At 36.7% G+C, this 17,599-nt stretch overlaps 1 protein-coding gene across 1 annotated transcript; it reads left to right on the forward strand.

Annotated features, from left to right (window-relative positions):
• The first annotated feature begins 4,333 nt into the window (after window positions 1–4,333).
• Window positions 4,334–5,578, forward strand: LOC129776436 (40S ribosomal protein S15Aa). Its single transcript, XM_055782092.1, has 3 exons — window positions 4,334–4,438; window positions 4,708–5,009; window positions 5,419–5,578. The coding sequence occupies exons 2-3, from the start codon at window positions 4,711–4,713 to the stop codon at window positions 5,510–5,512; spliced, it is 393 nt and encodes a 130-aa protein (XP_055638067.1). The 5' UTR covers window positions 4,334–4,438; window positions 4,708–4,710; the 3' UTR covers window positions 5,513–5,578.
• The last annotated feature ends 12,021 nt before the right edge of the window (window positions 5,579–17,599 follow it).

Below are 17,599 nucleotides of genomic sequence, written 5' to 3' on the forward strand. Positions count from 1 at the left end.
CTCATTCACAATACACTGTAGATCCTCCGTTGTGGTTTTATTCGCGGAATCCGCTTAATGTGACATAGGCCTAAACGCGGTGCGGTGCGATGCGAAGCGATTATTTAGACCTCATCGCGTGCTATGACATACTGAACACCTTATGGTGGGTTTACCTTAGGGAGATCTATAGCTATAGATGGATTTATTCACGTGAAAATAGGTGTAAACGGGTGAGAATAAATATGATACACTTATTCGAGGTATATATAACTCTAAACCCACCCTTAGAGTGAGTTTAAACTAGTGTTATATTCATGTGAAGAAATATGATGAGATTTATAGAAATCGCATCAACTGTTTACACTAGCGTGAACTTCTATAATGAATATATTCATATTTTCGGTGAATGTAATCACCTGAAGTAGAACTGCATCCAACTTTAGTGATTTCTAACCAGTGAGTAATTCACAAGCGTTTACATATGCTGAATTTATTCAGGTTATATATACCTCGAATAAGTGTATAATATTTATTCTCACCCGTTTACACCTATTTTCACGTGAATAAATCCATCTATAGCTATAGATCTCCCTCATGTAAACCCGCCATTAGATCGCGCGTTTTTTGACGTTCATCAATATCACAGTCCAGTCCACTCTACATGTAAACAGCCCAGTACAAGCCAAATATGTTTTAATTTTAAAGTTGACGTAGGATTCCGTTAGGCTATCTGTTGATTTTGGATATGTTTGATGTATTACATCGTTAAACTCTTTGATAATGATAATGGTTTTAATGTTTCTGTTAGGGAACACATTTCAGTAGGAACAAAAGTTCCCCCTACTTTCATTTATTTACAATGCCGATTTCCCCCAGGCAGCTTGGTTTTGATGTCTCTGTTAGGGAACCGCCGCATGTGTCGTCAATTTCGACCAATCAGAAGTGGGTATTTCCGTTAGGATAGGAGTTGAGATTTATCAATTGTTCGATAGTTAGTTTCATGACATATATTATTTTCTTCAATATAAAAAATTGTTATGGAGTTCCAAAATCGATTGACGCAATAATTTCATCAATCTATCATGAAATGACTGAGCAATAAGCGTTTGAAATTGAACAATTTTCACGATGTGCTCGATTTTCGATTTTCAATTTGTACCCCAATATGTTCCCGAAAGACGTAATCCTACGTCAAAAATATAAGTGTGTGATATTTTCTCCAAAAATTCAGCCAACATCATCTTGTCAAAGCATAACAAATGAAACATTTCTTTCGAAGGTATTTAGTTACTTTTTCTCCAGTGTCTTATATTATATTTTTTTTTTTACTCAATCAACGGTAATTTTCATTTTATAAGTTATATAAGAACAAAACAATAATTTAATAACTTGATAAATTTAATTGTGAAATATTTATGAAAACCATCTGTCAACCATTACTTGCGTTCAGACGCGGCCAAACACTCCACGAACAGTTTCGCTGCATTGAAATCCGCATCGCATCGCGTTAACTGTGACCGGCTCGGGTGGTTTGCGTTTGATTTTCATACTCATGAAAGCTTAGAGCTTTCCCGCAAAAGCGCCCGCACCGCGTCGCGTTTATTATGTCCTCGGACTAAGGAAAATTAAGTGCGCAGAATCAGGCACACATTATGTTTAAAAAAAATAGTTTTATGAAGCATCGTTTACGGTTTTTATTTTCAATATACTACTAATGATATAGTTTCGAGACTGCATCAACTGTTTTGTTTTGTGCATATATTTTGGTTACAAAATGGTTTAAACTTTGAAAAGCCTTGACTGCGCAGAGTATGGTGGAGCTACGGCATGAGGAAATTTATGTTTGTAAAAATAGAAATTATTCAATTGACTTTTAGTGCGAGAGGGATATAAATGTTCAAAATTAGCGGTCATGCGGATAGATTCAAATTGGTTGTCAAAAAATCCAATAGAAATGTCAAAAGAGATTCAATTATCAGGAGGGGAAAAAAGTGTTACTTCACTTATAATAACCCACTATATAGAGAAAGTATTGTTATTAAATGTAAAAATAATCGAATTAATAAAAATAAACTAACTATATTTTTTAATCAATTAATCCTAGCATTCAAAATCATAAGGGCCCAACTGACATTTTAGCAGGAACTGGAATTTTAGTACTATTGATAAGTTATAAACATAATTACAATTCAATTTTTTAGGTATGGTAGGTATGAGAATAGGTTGGGTATAATAGGTAGGTTGACACACACCGTTCATACGACCCACGCTATGTTCTTCAATGGCACTAACGTTCCCAAGGTTTGCCTTCTCAACGTAGTACTACTTGCGTCATTTTTATTAGTAAATAGTTGAGATTTCTATGACGAACAATACGCCTTGAATGTATTCTGGAGTGGCAAGCTCAAGAATACGCGTGACTACAGTACAAGTCAGAAGGGTTTCTTTAACGAAAAATCTCTTGCATAAACATTAGACCAACGAGACCCCGTCACAGATACTTAATTCCTTATGAACATCATTTCTCATTTTGATTTAATATTTATGAACATGCGACGAAACAGAGGGCAGAGGGCGCGCTCGAAGGATTTTTATGTTTATCATATGGTGATTTGACATGGTCAAGAAACGCCAATTCAAGATATCGTAAGCTGTGCCAACAATTTATGGTCGACATATACGCGAAGGTAGAGATTGAACGACTGTAATTCTTACTACACAATCAACAAAAGCGGTGCGAGGAATAATACATTCACTTGCGAGACACTATCATGAGCAACGCCGACACAGCTTTAGCTATAGCCAGGCCGAAGCGCAATGCATTGTCATGACATTGCGCGTGTGTTCAAACACAAAATGAAGTTCGATCGTATTCGTCCCGACATATTGTTGGTTGTATTCTGTAGAATGGAAGAAGCGCAATTTTGCATTCTGTTCAAGCTCAAGTCCAATCGAGTTGAGCAAATGTGACAACCTTGCCACGCAATTCGACGTAAACAACATTGGTCTCCATGTTCCATTTCTATGAAGCAAAAATAGTAATGGTTTCTCGGGTGGAATAAACACGCAAAATTTAGCATTCAAACACATTCAAAACAAATTTAGCATCCAAACGAAATCGAATAATAATTTTCATTCAAATTTCAACAATTTAGAATTATTTCCGGAATTATGCCGATCAGATAGAGAGTAAATTGAACCACAAATACGGATGACTTATTTTGACCATTGTTTCGCGACAAAGCGAACGAATTTAAGAGTGTAAAAGTCAATTTCGATCGAATTGTAAAATCCGATCACTCATATGCATATATGAATATTGAGTTCTACAAATCGGTGAAGAGTAATAAAAACATCCATGAATAAAGGAAGCAATAGGGGGGTCTTCGTAGCCACTTGGTTACGCGTTCGCTTACCAAGCGATCGATCGTGAGTTCAAACTCAGGGCCCTCAATTGACCATCTTTGTGTTGTTATAGAATAACTACGTACACGCAACCATCATCAGCGATGGAAATTGATCCACGGTGGAACAAAGATCGATTCATCCATACAACTGCTCTGCTCTGCAAGAAACATCGGGCTGCTGTTCTATAAATAACCCAACAATGATCAATATCAACTGTCTCCGCTTTCCGGTCTGCTGAACAATGGAAGAACAGAAAGAATACCCTTACGCCTAAATGGCTACTACTGTGTAATTTACCATAATGTAATGGAACAGAAAACTTAACGCCTAAATGGCTACTACTAACTACTGTGTAATTCACAATTTATAGAAACATGAACAAATGTACATGTACACGATTAAACCCGGCTCTGTTACAGCTAAATGCTATTGAGCCTAATGAATAAATGGGATAAAAAAAAGAAGCAATATGGCTGTGTTTCAAACTTAGATTACCGATGTGAATACTCCTCGACTGAATGACAACGATAAAATAACGCGTCATTTTTTCTACTTTACGACAAACTTATATTACTTTTTTCAGTTGACGTTTAACTTTTAAGAGATCAAACATGTCAGTTACGTTAATGAAATACACCAAGAAACATCATATAACCTTTCGTTCAAATCATTTAATTGGTTTTTTTATCGGTCACATTCGATTTATTTTAAAGATCGTTAAAATATTCAAACACACTTACAATACATTAGTGTGTTTTATTCAACACCCAAAATATTCACTAGAAATAATTTATTTGGCAGAACAACGTTTGCCTGGTCAGCTAGTATATATATATATTTATTTTGGTTTGCATTAAGTTCGTACCTTTTTGTATCAAACTTGTTTAATGGTTGTCTACCCCTCGCTTACAAATGCATACCCCTACTAATGACGTTTGTATGTGTCATCTTATCAGGGGTACCAACCGCACACTGGCGTTTGCTATTTCCTGTTCTTTTCAATCGAGTTCTCTCCGACGTATGTTGTGTCGATAAATAAACTTTCTAGGTAAAGTCGGTTTTTGGCATAAACTACAGTTAATGTGATAAAAAGCTTGTTCCCATTAACTGGCTAAAGTGTGTGAGATTGGGTGCTGTACATTAAAAGTGCCGCTGCCGTACAATAAATCATTTTGTTGCACCAAAACACCTTTGGTTTATTCGCTAGTGCACGACTGTCACTTTTGCTACCACATATCCTCTCTCAAGTGCAACACATAACCTTACTGCCGTTAGCAGCGGATTAATCCCGGTGTTTACCGATTTTTTACCTTGCAGAAGATGGTTCGCATTAGTGTACTGGCCGATGCACTGAAATGCATCAACAACGCGGAGAAACGAGGCAAACGCCAGGTGCTGATTCGCCCCAACTCAAAGGTCGTGATTAAGTTCCTGACCGTGATGATGAAGCATGGCTACATCGGAGAGTTTGAGATCGTTGACGATCACCGCTCCGGCAAGGTCGTTGTGAATCTGACCGGTCGCCTGAACAAGGCCGGTATCATTTCGCCCCGGTTCGACGTCAAAATGAACGACATCGAGCGATGGACCAATACTCTGCTGCCATCGCGTCAGTTCGGGTGAGTAGTGGGATTTTGGTGTGATACAAAGTGGTTGGATGTAAACAAATCGCCCGCTTATTGATAATATGCTGTTGTTTTGTTAAAATCTAAATTTCTAATAGGTCAAAGAAACATCCATTTTGTTTACATTCAACACAAACAATGGTAATACAAGTAAAGAAAGATATTAAATATCCTATGCCTTCTTACATATTATGATAGCACCTCAAATTCTCGCTGTGCTATTGCTCATTAGGAGGCTAGAGAAAAAGTTCTCCGGAATAATGACCACCATTAATCCCGGATCAGTGTCTAGAATCTGATTCGATTCAATGAAGTGGGAACACTGCTCTTAGGATGCAAATACATGTGCGATAAAACTGAGAGTTCAACATTAATGACTACCTTTATATATGCTTTCTTTCAGATACGTTGTGCTGACCACTAGCGGGGGTATCATGGACCACGAGGAAGCCAGACGGAAACATCTGGGAGGCAAAATTCTAGGCTATTTCTTCTAAGTTTGCTGCGCGGAAAAAAATAATTGAGAAAATTATAAAAACAAGATCAACTTCTAAAACAACTTAGTCATTTAAAGTCGCGAGTGAGATTTTTCTTCAACTTATGTTTTTCTTTTGTTAGTGTTGATCTGACAAAAAGATACATTTCACGCACTTCGACATGCGAACGGGAAAGCTTAAAAAATATTCGTTAATGGTGAAATATGTGAATATTTATCAGTATCAATACTTTAAAAACATCAAAGGAAAAATCTTGCTCGCTTGTGAATTTGTTCCAACAATGTCCGAATTCCACTTTTATTTTTTTATAATTGTTGGTAGCTAGAATCTAAAACTCGGTCTCGTCTTCGGAAGGATCCTTCGCCCTTTAACCCTTTCACTGGTACTGGCAATTATATTTCCACCATCCGTTTTGTTTTTTCTCTTTAACACGTTGAGCCCAGCGTCGACGTTGAACTTTTTTGTAGGAAGGCGCTAACTGACTGGGACTGACGGTTACAAAATAAGAAAACAAAAATATATACGGTTTGTTTTCTGATGTTTCACAAAATGTGACAATTTTCTAGTCGGTTTTCTGACTAATTTCTATTTATACAATGAGTGTCTTTGGAAGCTGGGACCGACACTGATACTGTGCAAACGCTCTCGATGCGGGCTGAATGAAAAGCGCAGCAAGACAAATTTGGGGCTCAACGTGTTAACAAAAAATTGTCACTTCTACCCTTATGTTAACTAGTTCTGATATCTAGCAACATGCCTGAATTTTTCGAGCGCGAAAAAATCAAGAACAATTTATTTTGGAGCCATTTTCGAGTTGACAGCTCCCAATTTAGAACAGCAAGGGCAAATTTCCTGAAAAGTAATTGAAAAACAGTCAATTTGCTGAAGTTTTCAATATATATGAACTGTTTAGGACCTGCTGAGTTTGATCATGAGTTTCATTAGTTGTTTTTGTTGAAACAAATATTTAAAAAATCATTCTTACTATCAAGTGTTTACCGCAAGACGGCTAGCGGTACAGCGCGGACTCGGTTATATACAGTCTCGGATTTCTTTTCACTGTATATAATTGAATCCTGTATATATTTTTTTTTTCTCCAAAATATATATTTTATTAAGGCTCATATGGCGTCAGCCTAACGGGGCCGGGAGTTCAATATTTTGACAATGTTTGCTTAGACTATGTTAGTAATATGTAACCGATTACTCGCGGTTGACTCGAGGTTAGTATTACAAGTGTTCTCATAATTGGTATGTCGCAGTCTTCGATGCTCTGTACGTGTGCCCGACACGGGATACTTCCTATTGGGATGCAGCTGACCATTAATCAGCAACGCCCCCCTAGTCTGTACCTCATATCTAGCGTGGTGCGTCTTTCTCGACTCGAGGAATCCAGGATAGAATGGTCACTAGCCGGCGCAATCATCAGCTCGTGTAGAGTTGTCATGAGCGGTACAACCTTTGGCTCTTGTTGAATAATCAGAGGACTGCACAACCTTCGGCCCGTGCATATGTAAAGAGTGTGTGTATGTATTGCCGCGGCTAAGTAAAAGTTTATCGATCGGATAGGAGGGATATGAAACGGGGACACAACGAAGGAAACATCATTAAACGTTGACATCGGCGTTTCTGAGGAACAGGTATAGATGAAGCAGAAGATCAGGATCCCGGCTACCTAAGATATCCCGGACGGGGATATCCGATTGTCTGCCTTGTGCTCTCAGTGCTCTAGAGAGCTGAGAGCGAGCTGCATGGAACCGGATACACGACCAGACAACATGCTCGATGTCGTGGTAGCCATCGCCACAATCACAAAGATTGTTTGCTGCGAGCCCAATGCGATAGAGATGCGCGTTTAGGTTGTAGTGATTAGACATAAGCCGAGATATCACGCGAATGAAATCACGATCTACATTCAATCCCTTGAACCATGCACTCGTCGAGACCTTAGGGATAATCGTGTGTAACCAACGACCGAACTCATCACCACTCCACATGCGCTGCCAACTTACGAGCGTATACTGACGAGGAATGTGGAAAAATTCATTATAAGCAATTTGCCTTTCAAAAAGTGTGCCTTCTAAAGCGCCCACCTTAGCTAGCGAGTCCGCTTTCTCATCTCATCTCATCCTGTATTTAATAAAGTCAAAAGATTTTTTTTTTCGTTATACATGCATATACAGTAGGTTGCCAATGAAAATGGTCATCTCTATTTTCAAAAATTTATCCCATAAAAAATGTTCACCACCTCGAAAAAACACCATATGCCAAATATCAGCTCAATCGGACTTAAGGTGAAGGTGGAAGCTAGCCACAAATGGCTGCCACAATGGCGCTCATTTCTTTCATCTCCCTCCCTCACCTCTCGCCCGAAAATCAATAATTTTGCGAAACAGTGTGAAGAAAATTTTCATCTGCTTTCGCACCGTATAGTGAAGAACGTCGGAAAACTCGAGCAAGTGCTCTGAATGTTAAATTTTCGTTTTTCAATCTTCTGCAATGGTTTTGTTTGTATTGGTGGAAGCATCGTTATTTTTTCGACACTGATGCCAAACAACATCATCGAAACAGCTATAAAAACCACTCAATAAAGTGTTATTCCGGAGTCATAGCGTCCCATGTCATGAAAATCAATAGAATAAAATTGTGTTGATATCAATACAATTAATATTTTTACGTTTAATGGGTCTATAATGTAAGATTTTAACATTGGGTAAGAAAATTGTATTGCAGAGCTCGGAACACTGCCACGGCTGCCTATGCTTTCAAAAACAGTAAACGGAAAAGTATTAAATTCAATCTAAATGCCTCGGCCAACGAAGAGAAGGGTTAAGGCTTTCCAACGTGAATATGTGAAAACAATACGATCAACGAAGGAAAATATTAAGGAATTATCAACATCGAGTTACTATGCGGAAGAACTTGTTTGTACCAAAAGAGCCCCAATTCGCATGTGTTATAAATTTGCTCATGTTACGCTCGCGTATAATCAGAATCATATGCAAATGCACCTTCTATATATTATATTTGCAATTGTTCATCGGAACATATCGTTCATACATTTTACTTTAGTATTGAATTGTTATTTGTTTTTTTTTTCAAATGTATTCAAAGACTCGTGTCAATGAAGCGCCACACATTCTGATAAGTGAATTGATCTATTTACGTGTGCTTTGCTCTTCTCTCACAAACACTATTACCCCATTTTTACACGAGGGTTTACCTATACTACTACAATGGCTAGCTTCCACCTTCACCTTAAGGGAGAGTGGCGCAAAGCAGTCAAAGTTTGTGTTTTTTTGAAAAACGAAAAATCACCCAAGGGGGAAGTAATGGAAATCGGGGTTTTCGAAAAAAATGCAAAATATGCAAAATATTTGCTCATTCGGACTTCATTTATTGGTGTCACAAACGTTAAAATTTGAGTTTTTTTTTTAAAACGAAAAATTGTCGAAAATCGGGGTTCTCAAAAAAAAATTTTATTCCCAATTGCTTAAAATTGTTATCTTGAATTTTTTTCATATCAAAAAAATTTTTTTTTGGCGCTTGGTCGTTTCTCCGCCTGAAAAATCGATTTTTGATAAAAAAATATTTGGAGATAACTGTAAATCTCGACGTGTTATGCAATATTAAGACATTTGGCATCAATTTTTTTTCCAGAAACCCCGATTTCCTTTAATCCTCCCATCTTGGGTGATTTTTCGATTTTCAAAGAACTCAAATTTTGGCCGCTTTGCGCCACTCTTCCTTAAGTCCGATTGATATTTTGCATAGAGTATTTTTTCGACAAAAATTTCAAAAACTTACCCCATAAAAAATGTTCACCACTTTTATGGGGTAAGTTTTTGAAATTTTTGTTGATTTTTTCCCAGATATTCATTGGCACCCTAATATACAGCCATTCCATGCCCAACCGATATAGTGGTTCTAAGATATTCGTGAAAAGTGTTAGTTTTGTTCTTTATCGCAAAACATTAGACCCGTATTTTTTTTTTTGCATTAGGGTGACAATTTCCATTTTAGGGTTGTCCGAAAAATCATCTCATTCCCTTTTTTTCCAAGAATGAAATTTTTTTAAACTTATAATTTTTGAACTACTAGGCCGATTCAGATGAACTACATATCAAATTAAAGCCAATCACCTGTTTTTTTCTGAAAAAACACTGTACCTGCAGGCAAAGCTGAGGATTTTCTAACTAAACATTTGTCGAAACCAGAGAGACGTTTTTTTTCATTTTTGCGTTATGATTTTTCAAAGTTAACCGATGGTTCGAAAAAATCAATGTTTTCCTCTTTTTTCCAACACAAAAATATTCCTAACTTCTGGATCTACTGGACCGATTCAGATGATTGATACATAAAATTAAAGCCAGTAGATTGTCTTTTTTGACAATATTAGCCTTGCGAAAAAAAATGATTTTGATTTCGCAATTATTGATTGTTTCAGTTTTTTATAGTTTACATAGTTTCGGGACCAAGGATGCTATATATTTTTAATTTTTTTTAAAGGTGAGGTTTTTTTTGCATAACATATCCAAAATCAGAGATGTGTTATTTTTTATTTTTAAGTTATGATTTTTAAAATTTAACATGTTTCCAGTCTTCAATAAATATTTATATTCGACTAGACTGAATGTATGCGACTAGAACTCAATTAATAGGCAAATGCGTCATTATTTCAAAAAAAGGCTAGCTAATTGGCTTCAATTTGATATATCGATCATCTGAATCGGTCCAGTAGTTCAAAAGTAATAAGTTTTTGAAAAAAGTTAGTTTTGGAAAAAAGTGAAAAATGATTTTTTAAACCATCGGTTAACTTTGAAAAATCATAACTCAAAACGAAAAAAACGCCTCTCTGGTTTCGACATGTTATGTGAAAAATCCTCAGCTTTTCAGAAAAAAATATAAAAAAATATAGCACCCTTGGTCCCGAGACTATGAAAATAATAAAAAAACCAATACAATCAATAATAACGAGAACAGATTTCGAATTTTCTGCAGGTGTAGTACAAAAGTTATTTCTAAAAAAAGTCATTTTTGGAAAAAAAAAAAAGAGGAAAAAGTAGATTTTTCGGAAATGAAAATGGTCACCCTAATGGAAAAAAAAGAAACGGAACAAAACTACCACTTTTCACGAAAATCTAAGAACCACTATATCGGTTTGGCATGGAATGGCTGTATATGTATATGTTTTTTTTTAATATAAAAGAGAAATTTAATTTTTGATCCATCCCCTCAAAGTCAGAAAACACCTTTCTCACATGAAAAAATAAATTTGTTCAGGAGGTGTTAGACGATCGTATTTAATGAAAAGAATCTTTCTACGCATATGTTCTAATTTCAGCAATGACAGAGTTATAGAACTTTTTTTTCTGTTTCGGGCTCTGTTGCTTCGATCTGGTATAACCGGAATGGTGACGTAGGACTATCGTTGATTCAGTGATCCTTTGTTTGAAGTTGAATCTGAATCCATTCTGAATGAGTGAATAAATGAATATTTGGGGGACTTCGAAAATGAGAGCGTTACGTTGGAGGTACAAGGTTTTATGCATCCAATATTGGATACGGAAATATCCTACTGATGATGAAGAATAATCTTCAGAAGCTATCCTGTTAATTGCGATTGATTGAAAAATCACAAAACCAAATGTATTTGGTCACAGTGTTACATGGATAGAAAACATTAAAATAAACTCTTTCACATGAATGTATTCTTAAATTCCCAGAGGAACTGGCAGATTATTTTTAGTAACGATTAGATATTTCCACATTTTCCTCGATACTGGAAGCCCATCAGTGGTTTATGCTAACTCGATAACCACCTGTTAATAGCACTTGATTGAAACATATTTGGTCACAGTGTTACATGGATAGAAAACATCAAAATAAACTCTTTCACATGAATGTAATTTTAAATTCCCAGAGGAACTGGCAGATTATTTTCCGGATCTTTCTCGATGCTGAATGGCATCCAAACGGAAAGAATTCCGTGCGTGTATTTGTGTGTGTAGCGGCTGCTTCGATGGTCACCTTCTCTTCTCCTGAAGGATCGGCTTCTCTGTGCTCCCTCACAGTTTCAAACAAACTGCTCGCGTTTCAGGGCAGATCTCGATCCTTCGCCGTCCAGCATCCTCAGCAACGATGTTGTCTTGTCGATGTCCTCACGAAAAATGAATGCGTCTCACCACCAGAATATCGCTTAAGTATGCTTTTTGTGCGTGATTGAATCGAGAGAAGGCGTGGTTTACGATGGCAATTTGGAAGGCAAACTAGAAGGGAATGAACTCTCTGAGCTTGGAACTTTCGGCGACTGAGCAATAATCGATTGCGGGCGCATACAATATTGGATACGGAAATATCCTACTGATGGGGAAGAATAATCTTCAGAAGCTATCCTGTTAATTGCGATTGATTGAAAAATCACAAAACCAAATGTATTTGGTCACAGTGTTACATGGATAGAAAACATTAAAATATACTCTTTCATATGAATGTGTTTTTAAATTCCCAGAGAAACTGGCAGATTATTTTCAGTGACGATTAGATATTTCCACATTTTCCTCGATATTGGAAGCCCATCAGTGGTTTATGCTAACTCGATAACCATCTGTTAATAGCACTTGATTGAAATATATTTGGTCACAGTGTTACATGGATAGAAAACATTCAAATATACTCTTTCACATGAATGTATTTTTAAATTCCCAGAGGAACTGGCAGATTATTTTCCGGATCTTTCTCGATGCTGAATGGCAACGGAAAGAATTCCGCGCGTGTATGTGTGTGTAGCGGCTACTTCAAGATCTTCCCGGGGAACCGTTCGTGGCATCACTCTCCTCCTGATGGATTCATGTCTGGCCTAAGGTGCACAAACAGGCTCTTGGTGACACCGTTCATTCGCGCTTTCATGATAAACGAAGAGCTTCACCACAACAGCGACAACATGCTCCAATCGCTGTTCAATTAGAACTGAGTGGATTTCCGAGTGGCGCTCGCTTATATACCGATTGGTGATTTCAATAGCCTGTTTTGAAAGCAATTTTAAAACTATTGAAACAAGTTTTTGAATCAAAAAGTAACAAGTATAGAACGCGTAGACATTTTATCTTTCGAATGAAGTGTTTATCATACCATTTCGTTCAGTTGTTTAGGAGCTATTAACGCTCAAAATCTCGGTCTCCGGCGTAACGCTTTAGTTTTCGAAACTTTGATTTTACACCCCGGTATAGAAATGAAAGACGTAGTCCTACGTCAAAAGTACGGTACGGAAGACGATTCTGTTGCTTCCATTCGAAAGGTGAGAAAATTTAGTACAGGATATAGTAGTGGAACATTTAAATTAGTGGATTTAAATAACATTCTGGCAGTGAAAATTCAAATATGGGTAATTTTTAATGTGTTATTATTAATTTTCTCTCAAAAATTCTCATTAAACTTGATTGTTTCTATCAATTGAATTAAAGCTATACAAACGGTCTACAATTTGTTCTTTGACATCCAACTTCTATCTTTCTTAATTTCGCTGCAATATTGATACAAACAATTCCTGGTGAAAATTCAAGCAAAATCTTCAAAAAATCACTATTTTTACCCCACTGTACTCATAACAGCCACTTGAATTTTACTTTGACGTTGAAAGGTTACATTTTAGCTTGAAATAAGTCATATTTGAAATGAAAAACAAAAATTTTCACCCCGATAATCGAATCACATATAATGGAGTCCGACCTGTACCTATTTTTTCAATGTTTTTAATTGTTTGCGTGTTGCAAAAAACATGTTTCATGTATTTTATAATGTAAACATGTTGTAGTTTGCGTTAAATACATGTCTAATTCGCACAGGTTCACACGGTCCGTTCTCTACTATGTAAATCGACTCGAGAAGTCGATACAATCACTATCACTATCACCGTAACCGAAATAAATCGTCCAAGAAAACAACTACAAGAGAAACAACCGCTTAGAAAATGTTTAGTAGGCTAGAAGATATTGCGGGAAAAACATCATGGATATAACCCAGCAAACATTAAATCGTATAATTTTGCACGTGCCAAGTCTTACAAGAAATCCGAATAAATCATAATCGCATATAATATCAATCAAAGTATGTATCGTGTATATTTGAAATCGCATAAAATGTGAAAAGTCGATTTTATGTACCATTATCAAATTAAGTCGCAATTAGGTATAATAAACATCAATTTTATGATGTACATTGTCGTAAAATATATTTAATCCGCATCATATGCGTATATTACGCTGATGCAGTTTGTGTGTCGTATAAGCGTATAATTTAAATTGATTCAGTACTGTAGTGAATCGTGTTGCATGTTGAAGAAAATCATGAAACAGTGAATCATATTAGATCCTAATAAAGAACATATTACATCATATTGAAATGTCAATGAAATGCTGATGTACTCGAAAGTTTTAACCGCTGTTGAATTAAATTTCAGATAGCCGCGCGAGATAGCTGGTGGATGATAATCCAGACGACCGGAGTTCGAACCCACATCGGAGCAGTTTTCACCAAACATCAATCTGTGCCATTTTAAACATTCATATTCCACTCCCAACACAAGTCAATCAAACAATTATTATTTCTGCAAACATAGATACTCATATATAAAAATGGCGATTCGTGAGGCTATAATAAACATTTCACGAAAATATTTTGCGCCATTTGTTTTTTTTTCTATGTCTGTAATAAATCGTATATGAGTATGGCAAAAGTCGCTATTATAGCCGGTCAAAGTTGCATATTCATCCAAACAAATTCGGTAAGCATTTGCCATGTATGTATATGGCCTCCACTTTTGCATGCATATGCCAGTTAGGCGCATTATATGCCAACCAAATTTTAGGGCATATGATGTTATATATATACGCTTGTTATGCGATTTAATGTTTACTGGGTAAGTGTCTCACAGAAAAAAGCATAACGAAATTTATTCTGACACCAATGTAATAGGGGGCGAAGTCTCCATCATTTCACGAGGGTAAGGAATCGAGGCAGCCCAAGTCATCTTGGTACACGATCCTAGTCGACCGCCGACCTGCCGTCGGAAGCGGTGGTCTCGCACACAAACCTGTGTTTTACTGATTGCCCGGTTAGTTCGGTACATAGGATACGTTCTTTTAGCAAGCGTTGGACGGCAAACGTTTGCCCGGTTAGTTTTTGTTTAAAAAAAAATGGGTGGGTTATATCTATGATATAACGACAAGGTTGACGTGAGACTACCGTTGTCTTAGAAAGCATTTGTATTGTATTGATTAAATTATCGATTGAGTGAAACACATTTCGAATTCAATTGGATTCAACATATTTGCTTTGTAAGTAAAAAGTTTAAACAGTTGCCATGTAAGATCAATTCATGTATTGTAATAGATTATGTTGTTCGTTATAAATAAATTTGATGACCGTCCTTTTACGTTTGATATGATGCATAGGACATGTGAATGAAAGAATTGTCAAACGATCATTGTATTTTACATCTCCCTCGGAAATTATTGCATCTCTCATGTTTACGTTGTTCTCGAATCGGGAAAGTTCATTCACCTCAAGTATCTGAAATGACGCAGTTTAGAAGTACGTTTTAGGGAAACATATTCCGGTCTGCACAACGACAAGCAAGTACAAAAGTATTCGCACCTTGCATATACATTTCGGGAAACACATTCGGTGGGAACAAATACACCCCGACTTGCATGTATTGGCACAGCAGATTCCCATTGATTCATTGATTTTGAAATCTATGATCAGATCGATGGGAACAAAAATACTCCCTACTTGCATGTATATTTGCGAAGCGGATTCCTACTGGTATATTGATTTTGAAGTCTGTGTTGGGGAACCTTAAATCGGGCCAATCAAAACTTGGCAGTTAGGGCGTTAGTCAACGCTTGATATTTCGCAGTTATTCAATTGTTTATGTCATGGAAAATAACATGTTATTAATTGTGATAAACGCGTAGAAATATTTCCTATCAATTGATGTAAACATCTTTCCGGTCTATTGAGAAATGTTCGAGTTATAAGCATTCGGAATCGTTCATTTTTTCCAGCATTTTCTTTGTTTAGATTTTTATTGTATCCCCCATTTATTCCGATTGGACGTACAAAAATATGCTGCAGTGGACATTATGTTCTTGTAAATGCTCCAGACAGACGGTTTACTGCGGAGGGTACCCTGGTAACTCAAGGGTGCGTTAGCGACTGACAATATTCTCTTAAGACTCTATGTTCGTTATCCGATCATCAATCGAGCCTTTCTACAGGTTACAGGATTCTACAGGTTGAGATAAGAGAACTGATTCGAGCTCGAAGCATAAATACAGATGAGTCAAAACTTTTGTAACGCTTCCGTAGATTATGTCTACGGATCCATCAAACATCAAGCAAATTCTGAAATTTCTGCAGATCTGGCATCTCTGTTCATGTGCGATTTTCGCTGTTTCCTACACTTAGATAAATCCTCGGTCGAAAACTACCAAATACATTTGGTAATGCGAAATTAGTTGAATGTACAAATTTTTTGTACATATTGTCAACAAACCCGCATCCCTACCAGAGATTAGTATATTTTACCCGATAACATTAGTAAGCTTGGATATTGTCATATCTGAAAACTGGTGAGAAAAGCGCGTATTAACCATTTTCATTGTTCCCATAAGGGGCTGTCCACATACCACGTGGACAGAAAAAGCATGATTTTAGACACCCCCCTCAACCTCCGTGGACAAGCGTGGACATTTCTTATACCCCTCCCCCTGTTGTCCACGTGGACATTCCTCCGGTTTTGAGGAAAAAATCAAGAAATTCTATTTTTTCGCTTAAATTTCCATATGTTTATTGATAAAAATTATAGCCTTACCAATGGTAACGATTTGTCTTGAAATCTTCGATGTTTTTCAACATTGTCCGAGAGCTCATTATTTTCTTCCGAATTCCATTCACGTTATCTCCATATCCATTTTAAAATACCCTTTGTGAGCTTATTCTCGAGTATTTTTGTTAAAGCTGGCTGGCTGCTTGAGTTTTCAGAAAATCAGACAATGAAATCAACCACTTTGTTTGAAAACAGAATGTTCTCGTCTAAACATCAATGACTTTCGCTTTTACAGGTTCGGTAGTGCCTGATGGCTATAATGAACCTAGTAAAAACAAAAAATCTGCAGTATCATCGTGATCGATGATTCCGTGGACCTACAACCCTTAATTGATAAATCATGCTGAATATTGGCCTGAAAAATTCATGCCGATTCTAAGGAAAAAACCAAAAGCATATTTTTGTAGGCATACATCTTTTCGATCATAGATTAATGGATATTTCAGCATCCTTCATGCAACTTGAGAATTCCATCCTCTGGTTCTGGATCGTTGATTTTCATACGTTCAGCTGCTAGCAGTACTTGTTGGAATTCATCGAAACTAGTTGCTTGGTAGAAGCTCATGATACAGATTTTCTTCCAGTCCTACCAGACCCAGCCATAACTTTCTTCAAGCGAAAACCTGCTTCGGGGTTTCATTCACTTGCTAAGATTTTTTTTAACTCAACATTCTTGTAAATGATTTGCCCTTTACAATTCGCTACAAATATGAATTTTCGTCGCGTTTATAAAACGAATCGCAGATTGAGATAAGTCCCTTCAAGTGTTTTTCGGTAAAATAAACCCTTATTCCTGAATCCGGTCGGATTTAAAATTAGCACAATGTTGCGTTCTTTAAGAGGGTATTCTAGTCTAAAAATTTTAAAAAAAATCAATTTTGACGTAGGATTACGTCTTTCGGGAACATATTGGGGTACAAATTGAAAATCGATAATCGAGCACTTCGTGAAAACTGTCCAATTTCAAACGCTTATTGCTCAGTCATTTCATGATGGATTGATGAATTTTTCGCGTCAATCGATTTCGGCACTCAATAACAATTTTTTATATTGAAGAAAATAATATATGTCATGAAACTAACTATCGAACAATTGAAAAATCTCAACCCTTATCCTAACGGAAATACCCACTTCTAATTGGTCGAAATTGACGACACATGCGGCGGGTCCCAAACAGAGACATCGAAACCAAGCTG

This window comes from Toxorhynchites rutilus, chromosome 1, assembly GCF_029784135.1.
Source record: "Toxorhynchites rutilus septentrionalis strain SRP chromosome 1, ASM2978413v1, whole genome shotgun sequence".
Lineage (NCBI taxonomy): Eukaryota > Metazoa > Arthropoda > Insecta > Diptera > Culicidae > Toxorhynchites > Toxorhynchites rutilus.